Source organism: Neopsephotus bourkii, unplaced genomic scaffold, assembly GCF_033783945.1.
Source record: "Neopsephotus bourkii isolate Nb327-2 ecotype Australia unplaced genomic scaffold, CSIRO-AGI_Nbou_v1 NB_1272, whole genome shotgun sequence".
Lineage (NCBI taxonomy): Eukaryota > Metazoa > Chordata > Aves > Psittaciformes > Psittacidae > Neopsephotus > Neopsephotus bourkii.
Window position 1 is genome coordinate 542,110 of NW_026901757.1, and position 12,360 is coordinate 554,469.

The 12,360-nt window shown below is 35.0% G+C and overlaps 1 protein-coding gene across 6 annotated transcripts in view; it reads left to right on the plus strand.

Annotated features, from left to right (window-relative positions):
* The window catches only part of RPGRIP1L (RPGRIP1 like), a 64,448-nt gene that overhangs the window by 34,346 nt on the left and 17,742 nt on the right, over nucleotides 1-12,360 (plus strand). For 5 of the 6 annotated variants that reach the window (XM_061365069.1, XM_061365070.1, XM_061365071.1 and 2 more), the window contains 7 exons: nucleotides 379-496; nucleotides 1,440-1,892; nucleotides 3,522-3,673; nucleotides 5,836-6,202; nucleotides 8,806-9,020; nucleotides 10,258-10,341; nucleotides 11,625-11,693. In XM_061365069.1, the coding sequence (XP_061221053.1) occupies nucleotides 379-496; nucleotides 1,440-1,892; nucleotides 3,522-3,673; nucleotides 5,836-6,202; nucleotides 8,806-9,020; nucleotides 10,258-10,341; nucleotides 11,625-11,693 (1,458 nt within the window). The remainder of the gene's footprint in view (nucleotides 1-378; nucleotides 497-1,439; nucleotides 1,893-3,521; nucleotides 3,674-5,835; nucleotides 6,203-8,805; nucleotides 9,021-10,257; nucleotides 10,342-11,624; nucleotides 11,694-12,360) is intronic. The other variant, XM_061365073.1, reaches the window with a different exon arrangement.

Below are 12,360 nucleotides of genomic sequence, written 5' to 3' on the forward strand. Positions count from 1 at the left end.
CAGTAAATGTATTATCAAATAATCTTCCTTCTCCAGAACACCCTGCTTTTACTCTCTTGAGCTGGGTAATTGCAAATCATATCTTGACTTTTCATTCAATTAATCTAAATTTAAAATAACAAAATCATTAGAAAAACTTCTTAGGAGCATTGTCCTAAAAGCATAACTAGTTTTTTCATAATAATGTTTTTAGATTTTGCTGCAATTTCAACTGATGGCTGTGTTGTATTACTGAACTAAAAATTGCTGCTGGTTTTTTGTGTACTTTAAATGTTCTTTTCTCAAATCTAACTATATTTTAACCTGTAGATGAAAGCCTGTGCAGCAGTAGTGTAGACAAGCCTCAAAAGTCCTTTTTTACATGCCAATTTTTTTCAGAATGAAGTAGAAGCAGTTACACAAAAGATGGAAAGTATGCAAAAAGACTGTGAGGTAAAACTGGAACAGTTTGTCCATCTTCTTGATATTAGAGCTGCACGCATCAGAAAACTGGAAGGTATTTTCCAAGTACATTCTTCTCTCTTTTTTTTTTTTGTATTTCATGTCATGCAAATGATTGTTGTAGGTTCCTTCTTCAGTGTTTCCTTGAAACATTTTTCTGCTCTTAAAAAATAGTAATAGGTCAGTTCTTTCATGGAGAATTACGTGTTTTGTGTCACTGAATTAAATGATGAAGTTATTAATCGAACAAAATTTAACAAAGCAGTTTATGCTGCAGCTATTGATGAATAAGAATGGAACTACCAAACTTAGATAATTTTTTTTTCAGTGAACATTTATGATCAACCTTTTATTTTGCTGTCCTATCATTACATAATAATTTCATATGTTGCTAAAAAATCCCAAAGTCATGGTATAATATGCCAATGAAATATTTCAATCTGATGGATTTAAAATGTTGGTTTAATGACTTCAGTGTCTAAGATCCTTACATGTAAAGGTCTTTGCTGATAATTCTGTCCACTTGGGATATTATATAGGACAGAGGCCAAATGTATTCTTCCCCTGGCAACCCCGTTCAACCTTACCAACATACATATCTTTAGTGTCTTTTTGCATTTGCATAGTTGTACTTATTTGGATCATTGCATGAGACTCCTGAATTTTTGCTTGTTAACTCCCTAGTAATCTGACAATAATTGTTAGGGGCCTGTGTCTATTTTTTATGTATATTGAAGCAGCAACATTGTGAAGGTATTCTTGGTTGTTGTCAGTTTTTGTGCTAAATATCGGTTTGTATTGGTTGTCTTGCTTGTGCTAAATAAGCACCAGATGTATAACTTGAAGGGTGTAATTACTTTTTGGGCAACACTTTTAAGAAAGTAACATTGTTAATATAATTGCATTATGATTTTTTCCTCTCTATTTAGTCGTTAATTGCACTTTATTTTTAAACAAGATGGTCATGTTGTAGCTCTATTTTATTTTATTTGTTGCAGCCCAACTAGGAGATATCGCCTATGGTACAAAACCATATAAATCCAAAACTGAAATACTGCCAGGTGATCCAGTGGATGAGTTTGATGAAACTTTACATTTACAAAGAGGAGAGAACCTTTTTGAAATTCATATCAGCAAAGTGATCTTCTCTTCTGCAGTTACGCAGGCTTTTGGTGTCTGTGAGCCTGCAACTTTTTGTTCTTACTCATTCTATGACTTCGAACTTCAGGCAACCCCAATAGTTTATGGGTGTACCCCCTCATATGACTTCACTTCTCAGTATCTCGTGCAGGCTAATGACTGCTTTCTGCACTATATGCAGCAAAACAGCATCACATTTGAGGTTCATCATGCATATGGCACAGATTATGAAACAATTGCTGCATGTCAACTAAAGCTTCATGAAGTCTTGGAAAACAATGGGAAGATCTACAGCACAGCGAATTTAGTTGGTAATTAATATATCAAAAATACCCTTTTTGATGCAGTGTTGTAAGTGACAAATAACACATATTTAAGTACATATTAATTAGCAAGTAACATGCATTCATGTATTAGTGTTTCAAAAGGAAAAATAAAAAAGTTTCAACAACATGATTTTTCCTGGTGGATGTGCAGCATATTCTGGTGGTTTCGCTTACAGTTGTGGGAAAGCTCTTGACAGGTACAGTTTTGCCCATAATGGCTGAGGACAAAGATGGTATTAATATAGTGATCCTGAAGTTTGTGACATGCTGGAAATGGCATTAGAGAATCTTGTCTGAAAGTAGTAAGTGACTTTTTGTTTTACATAAATGTTACTTGCAAAGGGTTACTTCATGTAAAAAATTATTAAATTCTTTACACATGTAAATTCTTTAATGTGTAAAGAATTTTAGTAAAAGATAGTATCACTTTACTCAACAAAATTATACAAAAACAACATGGAGAAAAGTAGTAGAGCATTGTACTTGATTGCATTGTAGTACTACTCATGTTAGAATTTATAAATACTCTAGAGAAGATATTTAAAAATGAGACTGATACTCTTTTTAATTTTGCTTTATTATTTTATATATTGTTTATTGTGTTTTTGTTAAACTCAAGTTTCTTTTATTCTCTGAGACTGTTACTGGTACTGAATTAAGGGGTCCCCACCTAATTAAACTGTGAAACGTACAGTAATTTCAGTAAGACTTGGATTATGTTTAAGTGAAATTAAGTTATTCTACTTTTGGTATGCAGTTTTTCTAGCAGGATATACACTAAGCAAACAAAAAAACAACAAACAAAACATAAACATTTCTGCATTATAAGACTATCAAACATCAGTGCCTTATATCTGGCCCAGATGTCATAAATACATCCCCTCATTCCTTATGAGTAAGTAAAGGATTACAGTGGTTGTCATTTAAAGTGTTAAGTCAGATGCCTTCATATAATAGTCATACGGCATCAAAAAGGTGTAAATGGTGGTGATTACAGTTAATAATACTTCACATAGGAGCATCATCTGTGGAGGTGGTGGTGTTGGTTCTGTGCATTTTCTTCCTTTAATTCATTGTGTTACGTAATTTTAAGGTAGTCTGGACAAACGTTTTTTTTAAGAAGTAATTGATAGCCTGTGCTGCTTACTTTTTCTTTTAGAAGTATTTTGTCAGATCAGTCTATGCAGAGACCTCTGACTGCCCACTTCTGTCAAAATTTGGTTTAATAAGCCATTTTAAAGTGGTATTTTGCCGATGATTTAAACTGCATACCACTTTATAGGACATTTCCAACTGTTGACATACAAAACCATTCTAACCTTTGTTTGCTTTATATAGAGAGATTAAAATAAAGAATTTGAGTCTATAGCTTGGGCAATAAATATTGCAGATTATGATACGAAAAAATGGCTATGTGCCAGCTTTGTATCAGATACATCAAGCTAGAGGAATTGTTGTTTCTAACATGAACTTCATATCTGATGTCACAAACGCTGTCATAATACGTAGTGGTAGGGTAACTAATCCTCAGTTTGTGGCATTTCCTAGCTTTTGACTTAAGGACTTCAATGTTGAAAAAAAATTGATGCAATCATGTATGTGTTTATTCCTCAGGAATCAAAGGAAACATTCAAAATTACGGTACCGTAGAATACTGGATTAGGTTACGAATTCCTATGGATCAAGCTATTTGTCTCTACAAAGAGAGGTCAAAGGCTCTGGGGTATTTAACCGCCAGTTTTAGGGAACATGAACAACCATCTCAGGTAAGTTTGGTTTTGAACTTCATGTTTTGGTAGAATAAACTGTTGAATATTACTTTTTCATTTCAAAAAGTTTAAGTCTTGATACATTCAAGGTTAACAAAAGTTAAAGGTTCTTGAACTATAAAGTATCTATAGCAGTGGAATGATTCACTAGGAAATTAAAATTTTCACTAGAATATTTATTATATTAAATTTATTTAGCCTGCAAATGCCAGATTTTCTAACATTTTGTTCTAACTCAGTAGTGACAAATGTTAAACAAGCTACATGTCAGATCAGCTTTTTTTTTTTAAGATGAACAATGAAGAGAATTTTGATAATATGCACTGTATAATGCATATGTAAAATGCACTGTATAATCATGTTTATGATTACACAGCAGAAAAAGAAGGGGCTTTCAAAAATATTTAGCAATTGTTAAGAAATAAAAACAATCAGGTTGAAATGTATGAATTGAAAAATTTTAGTTTCTAATGGGTATGGGGTTATTTTTACCTATAGCTGTTTAAATTACAATAAGTCTGGAGTAACTTTAATGTTTTATATTATTCCATAATGTAAATTTACATTATAATACTATCTGAATGCATTTCCTGATGTAATCTGAGAAGCAGGTTTAATGCATGAGTTGTCTTAAAGGTCAGTGTAGCCAATTTCAGAATAACTTCATGTTTAATAACATTGTAACATTTGTTTTAAATCTGATTTTTAAAAGAATCAGAAGTATTTTAAGCAGCTCACAAAATCTGGCTTTTGTTAAATGCAAAACTCTGTGATTTAGTTTTCTATATTTTTGATTATGTTATTTCTAGCTATGTTGCTAACCCAAACACAGTTGAAAGGTAAGGCACGTGGAATAGCACATTTTATTGTCATTAATATAAAATTGCAAATTCAAACATGGCAACTGAAAGATATGGATTATGTGGGAGAAAATAAAGTAAGAAAAATGTGAGAAATTAAGAACATCTTCTATAGAACTGCTTGAAACACCACTTTTCAGAAATGTTTTGTGGTGGAAAGTAAAAGTTATGAAGCTGTAGCTGATGGTTGCATTATATTAAAGGTTCTGTCAGTCTGCAGCTGCAAAAGTAGCTTCAGTTGTGTGTTCCAAAATTTAAGCTTTCATTAGTTAAATAAACATACATGAATAATTTTCTGTCCTGTATAGCAGCAGAAATCATGGAAACATGAACTGTACATAAACAGTTGTAATTACTTTTTTTTTACCCAATGCTGTATGTAGCCAGAAATAGTATTCTTAAAGGTGCAAACTGTCATGTTTGGCTTTCACATTAGTTATTTCAGTGTGTATTATTTAAACAAAATATTTAACATTTTATTGCACAAAATCAAACTGATACATGTTTCCCCATACACCAGACAGAACTCTGGCTTCACAAGAAAGATAATTATATACAGTTAATGAAAGTAGCTGTGATACAGTACAGTAAAGTAGAGCCTTTTGAGATATAGATGAGGATTACTCATTTAGGATAGTTACATTATTTGTTTTCTTCTTAATCTTTAAGTTTTTATTAAAAGAATTTCTCAGTTTGCCAGCTATGGTTTCCACGGTATGTACAAGTCATGTTGATAGGTAGTTCAAAACAACCTGTGATACCATTGAGATTTTTAATTTGCCTCAAACACTAATTATTACTCTTCCCATGTTGAGTTCTAGTTTTCGTAAATTGTTTGTGTAGGTAAAGGTTTGGGAGAAAGCAAAAAACAGAGGAATCTGCTGTGCAATTTTAATTATTTAAAAGTATACATATATAAAAGAGACTACAATTATAAAAATTTCTTGAACAGAATGTCAAGGTCAGAATCCTTCACTTCAAAGTGGCACTAGATATGAATCACTCTTAAAACTGTGGTTTTCACTGCTTTGTAGATTATCAAATGACAAGTAGATCATAAAACTTCAGAAGAATAAAGCAAACAATCACAGACCTGAAGGAATTAACTTCATATTTCCTTATACCAACAACCCAAGAGATGTCACTGAATTTATAGAACAAGTAATATTTTGACATTTTAAATTAAACAGTAGTTGGAGTGTCGTTGAAATAATGTCATTTGTTCTATTTATATAGTTGTTAGAGTTCACCAGCATAAGAATTCTAATGGTTTTAATTTAACTTCTTTTTCATTTAAAGCAGCAGATACTCAGAACTGCCCAAGTCAGCACTTCAACAGATGGCAATTTAAATGAACTCCACATTACAATAAAATGTTGTAACAATCTACAATCCCGAAAAAAACGTCTTCAGCCAAATCCTTATGTTGTCTACAAGTTCTTTGATTTTGCAGACCATGATACTCCTATCATTGCTAGCAACAACAACCCACAAATAGATGACCATATGTGTTTCCAAGTGCCGATGAATGCAGAGTTAGACCGATACCTAAAATCAGAATCTATAACCTTTTATGTATTTGATGATGGTGAAACGGAAGATGGTTCTTATGTAGGGAAAGCCAATGTGCCTCTTATTTCTTTAGCACATGACAGATCTATCTCAGGTAAGAATTAGACTTCTTTAAACTTAACAAAAACTTTACATCCTCTTTTATAACCTTTAAATCTCTTTAAGAATCAAACTAAAGGCTCTGCAGAGCAATCTGACAAGCTGGATCTGTGGGCCAAGGCCAATTGTATGAGGTTCAACACGGCAAAGTGCTGGGTTCTGCACTTAGGCCACAACAACCTCATATAATGCTACAGGCTTCAGGAAGAGTAGCTGGAAAGCTGTCAGGTGGAAAAGGACCTGAGGGTGCTGTTTGATGGCCAATGAATATAAGCCAGCTTGTGCCCAGGTGGCCAAGAAGGCCAACAGAATTCTGGCTTCTATCAGAAATGGTGTGGCCAGCAAGACAAGGGAAGTAATGATCCTCCTGTACTTGGCACTGGTGAGGCCACACCTCAAATAATGTGTTCATTTTGGGGCCATTGGCTCCCAAAAAAGACATTAGAGGTGCTGGAGCGTGTCCAAAGAAGAGCAGCAAAGCTACTGAAGGGTCTGGAGCAAAAGTGAGAAGTGCCTGACAAAGCTGGTGTTTAATCTGGGGAAAAAGAGGCTGAGGGGGGAGCCTTACTGCTCTATACAACTACCTGAGAGACAATTTCTTTTCTGTTTTTTCCCAAGTAACAAGTGATATGATGAGAGGAAAAGGCCTCAAGTTTTGCCAGGGGAGGTTCATGTTGGATATCAGGAAAAACATCTTCCCTCACTGGAGCAGGCTGCCCAGGGAAGTGGTGGAGTCACCATCCCTGGAGGTATTTAAAAGACCATGTAGAGGTGCCACTTGGGGACATGGTTTAGTGGTGGACTTGGCAGTGTTATGTTTACAGTTGGTTTTCGTGATCTGAGAAGTCATTTCCAACCTCAGTGATTCTATAAACCTGTATCATTCTTGTCTGACAGAATTTTAACTCCAGTGAGATCCTGGAAATAAATTTTGCATCTCAGTGTTACTTAAGTCATGGCTAGTGAAAAGTCTGTCAGAGCTCTGGAACTGATGAATGATATTTTAATATAAACATTAAATGTCAAACACTAGAGAAAGAAAAGACCCAGGGAGAGAAAAAAAAGAATCTAATATCTCATTTACCAGAACAGTACTAACAGAGCACTCCAGTATTGCTGGGTTGTAACTCAAACTTTAAAGTGGTGTTTGATTTGTGATATATCCATGAGCTGAAGTCCAATCTGTACCTTACAGTGTGGATAGTAATAATAGAATTTTTTTCTCCTCTTGACATTTTCCAAGATTTAAGAGGAGTGAAAGTTTTCTTTAAAATCCACAATAAAAAAAAAAAAAAAGAAGAACGTGTGTCCAAACATTAATTTATCATGGTCCTAAGAAAGTTTTTTAAATCCCTTTTTTGTTCTCTGTACTGGCCCAGGTACAGAATAATTATGATTTGATAAATTATTATAATTGGAATGATGTTATCAGTCTAGCACTGACTGAATTTAACTGCTAATTATGTTTGATCACTGTCATAATAAAGACTTTCATCTTGCAGAGATGGGATTTCCCATATTTCAGCTTGTGCCTGTAGGCTGTCCTCCTGCTGTGCACCTCTGATTGTGTCTTTTCCTCACCCTTCTATTAAGTGGCAGTAAGATCCCCACTGAGTTTCCTCTTCTAAAAGTTGAGCAGATCACTTCCTTAAGCCTCTCCTATGCCACGTGCTCCACAGCCCTGAAGTTCTCTACAGCTCTCTACTGGACCTGCTCCAGAATGCCAGTGTCTTCTGCTGGAAAGGTTACAACTGGGCATAGTATTATAAGTGCCATCTCGTAGGTATTGGGGAGAAATTGTGACACCCCTGGACCTGTTTGACTGCCTTTTTACTAATACAGGCCAGGGTGTAGTTGGCATTCTTTGCTGCAAAGACCCAACCTCACTGGCTTGCATTTGTCAAACAGGACCAGCTCTTATTCTGCAAGGCTGCATGTGGCCAGTCAGCCCCTAACCTTGTGCTGCTGTTTGAGACTGTTCCTGGGCTGATGCAGGATTTTGCATTTGGTTTTGTTGAATTTTACGAGGTTTCCATCAGGCTATTTTTCTACAGTGTGAATAGCAGCTCTGCCTCCAGTGCATCAACTGCTCCTTGCAAGTTGATATCAGTTAATAATCAGTTTAGAATATAAAAGCTGCTTAATTATTTTATTGCCAACTGTAAGATAAACATATGGTTCTATAATTATTCAATGTAAATGGGAATAGGATAAAATCTAAGTGAATTTAGTGTATTTCTTCTTTGATAGGTTTAGCTACTCATATTTTTAGAACTTGCACTTTCTTTAACAAAAGTTAGTAAAATATGGAACTGTCTTAATTAGATCTTTTGAAAGATGTCAATAACAATATAATCTGGTATTGGATTATCTGAGGAACCTGCAGGACATCTTGAACTAATTCAGTAATCCAGCCCCTTTTAAGTTCTGGATTTTGAATGTCCACAGTGTTATATTGGGCATTTTGACACTATTAGCTTCTAAAATTAAGACTTTTAAGTCATTTAATTCCTGAATCCCATTCGGATTTGCATTGTGTTTTCTTGCATAGGTGTAGAATAAGATAATTTAGAGACGATATTTACATACTGTTTTCAGGTATTTTTGAACTAACAGATTCTGAAAGACATGCTGCTGGTACCATCACAGTTGAATTAAAATGGAAACATGTCTACCTACCACCAAGTGGATTACCAATGGCTGCAGACTTAGGAAATTACATTCAAAATGAGAAATCAATGGCAACTAAATTACTAGCTGAGGAAAAAACTCAGACTCCAGTCCCTTCTCCTTCTTGTACTTCATTGGTGACAGTAAGTAATTTAACAAACTCACAGAAGTTAAGAGATATAAAAAAGCTGTTACAGCAGGTCATTTAGTTTTTCCCCAGTGACCAGGATTTGTCCTTGCTGTAAAATAAATGCATAGCACAAATACTTCATATAACTACCATCTTCAACTTCCTTCGGGAAATAAAATCATTCTTGTGTCCAAAACTTTTAAAAGTCTTTTATACTGGTAGATAGCTGATTAGCAAAAAGGGGGGGGCAGGGAAGGGAGGAGATATAACATCTATTAAATGTCTTCCCTATAAATTTAGTTCTTATTAATTCTCTTTCCAATGTAGATGACCTGCATAAAATGTAGTCACTTGCTTGTGTAACTTCAGGGGTATGCTTGAAATTTATGACAGTCATGAAATCAGCTATTTCTTTCTATGGTCTCCTAGAAGCTCAGACTGAACCCAATCAGCTGGAGTAGCTTTGAGCCAAAACAATTCTTAATCGGCCATACCCAAGTCATATATACAGATACATAGTTGTATCTGCACTATGCTCTTTGTTATTCTGGTGTCTGGAGCATGATGCTAATACCAAATAGCTTCTTAAAAATCACTCATAAATTAAAAGTACTGTAAAGATTTCGTGTGTGTGTTTGTGTGTGTGTGTGTGTGTGTGTGTGTGTGTGTAAAAATCAGTTGAAATGGAGGATAATCTCTATGTTAATAAAGCATGAAGAGTAATAAACCACTTTATTATTCTTGTGTTTTATTATAATATAATGACCGAGCTAATTATGGATTTTTTTCTTATTTTACAACTATTAACAGTCTTGTTTTTGTTTCTGTATTAAAAGTTTCCAGGGGCAGTGGCATAAGGAAAGGTATCAAAGGTACACTTAGCCTACACAAGAAAAAAAATCAAGCACTCCATAAAGGATAATAATAAATCATTCTGCCACATAACATGATACCACTAACTTGAGTCCTACAGTTGTTTCTTACCTAGAACTCATATGGCATTCCATAGATGCTCTGTAGAGTTTTATATCCATTTGTGGCTGAATTCTGAAAGGTATCTCCAGTTGTAGAGGTTTTGCTTATTCAAACAGCATCTACATCATTTTGCCTGTTTAGAATTGAATTTAGTGCAGTTAGATTTGGCTTTGAGAAAATTCGAAATTCCTCAAAATTTATGTCTAACCATCTCTAAAATAAGATGATTAGAATGTGGCAATAAATGAGCTTCAGCTATGTTTATTTTATTACAGAAACCAACACCCAAACGAAGGCAGTGTGCAGCTCAAGCAGAGAAGAAAGTATCTTTCCTGGATCTTGGTACAAAACAGATGATAGTAAGTTTAAGTATTTTTCTCATGCATGTTGGAGAAAGAAAAGCTACTAACATCTCAGTGTGGTCAATTCTTAGAGCTAATAATCAAGAACACTCAAATTATTTTAGCAGCACAAGACTGGGATGTCCCAGCCAATGAATGATAGCATAGTACTGCATATAGGTGAGGGATACAATACAGGGATATTTGTGTGACTCACACAGAATTGCTTGGTGTCCTCCACAGCTTACAGGCTTCAACTTTCATAAACAGGACAGATTCTAATAGCACAAATCAGCTGTCTGTGCACTGTGTTTCTCAGCTGTCTGGCTTAGTAAGTGTCTTTCCACAGTGTAACATTTGCACAGACATATAAATGGCTCAAGAAACCAGCTTAATCCAAACAGATACTGAGTGTTGTGCTAACAAGATAACACAATTTGACACAGTTCATCATCTGAGATTACACATACAATGAAAATAATGTTAACATCAGTTTACAGTTCACAGGTGGTTCTGCCATTGTTTAGTTTACTGTAACTAGAATGTTGTTTTGTGCCATGCAGTATAGACTGGAAATAAGAATTAAGTAGATCTTTCGTATTTATTAAATAAAAAATAATAATAACTCAAATGTTGGTGAAATCAGATCTTTTGAGAGCTTAGATATGGAAAAATGCAATGTTTGCCATAAAGTTAAACACAACATATTTCTATTGAGCTGGCCAAACAGTAAATTCTCAAAGCTGGACTATTTTTCACAAACTAGGATTTTCTGAGGGAGGCAGATACTCAGTCTCCATAGTAAATCTTCATTATTGGTTGGGCAGCTCCCCTAGATGTTTTAAAAAATCCAAGCCTCAATGCCTGGTTAGAGGCAAAAATACTGTTAGAACTAAATAATGAAATAGATGGTGTTTCTCTGATATGTGAGAATTAGAAGTTTAATGGATTAAAACTGTACAGACAGTCTTTCATTTTCCTGTTTGTTTTCTGAATAGCAGAGAATCTAGTTCTTGGATATTAATGTGACACATGCCAAAGCAAATAGTTTCTTTCCAGAAAACCAGACACAATAGTCAATGGAATGAGTGTTTGATTTGCCCAAACTATTAGTCAGAATTGTCCAGCCTCACAGGCAGATGTTATAGCAGAGGATAGACACAGCAGTGCTAATGCAAGAAAGCAAAGGGGGACAGAATTTCCTGTCCAAACACTTATCTGCCTCTAAATTTATACTTACATTTGTGTGTTAATTGTGTGCTATATATTAAAGGTTTCCCCTAATTTCACCCATAAATTAGGGCTCTCTTGAAAATAACATGGAACTTGCACAGAAAATGAAGGCTTCAAGAGTTCCAAGTGTTTCAGAGGTATGAGATTATTCAGGTTTTGTGGGTTTATATAATACACTGCATTTGAACTCCACACATACGTTATTTCTTTTCTATATCATGCATCAATAAACAAACTACTGTAAAGATCACAGAAACATCTCTGAAATATGTAAAAAGTAATTCCTTGTGATGACAATGTTTTTTTCCCATTAGAAAGTGAGGAATCTCATCACTTCTTTCAATGTTTGTGTGAAATTTATTTTGTCTTTCCTCTTGAAATTACCATTATTGTGAGCAGGAAAGGCTTGTGGCTGATCTTAGAACGATTAGGTTGTCCCCCCAAGTTCCTCAAAATAATTATTCTGTTACATGAGGATCAGCAAGGCCAAGTCAGGTATGGTGATGCACTCTCTGAGCTTTTCCCAATAACCAATGGTGTGAAACAAGGTTGCATTCTCGCACCGACCTTATTCACAGTCTTCTTCAGCATGATGCTCCAAAGGGCTACAGCAGACCTCGACGAACAAGACGGCATTTATATTTGATATCGTACCGATGGTAGCCTATTCAGTCTAAGGCGACTGAAGGCCCACACTAAGACCCTAAACCATCTTGTTCGTGAACTGCTCTTTGCTGATGATGCTGCCCTTGTTGCCCACACAGAAGCAGCTCTGCAGTGTTTAACATCTTGCTTTGCGGAGGC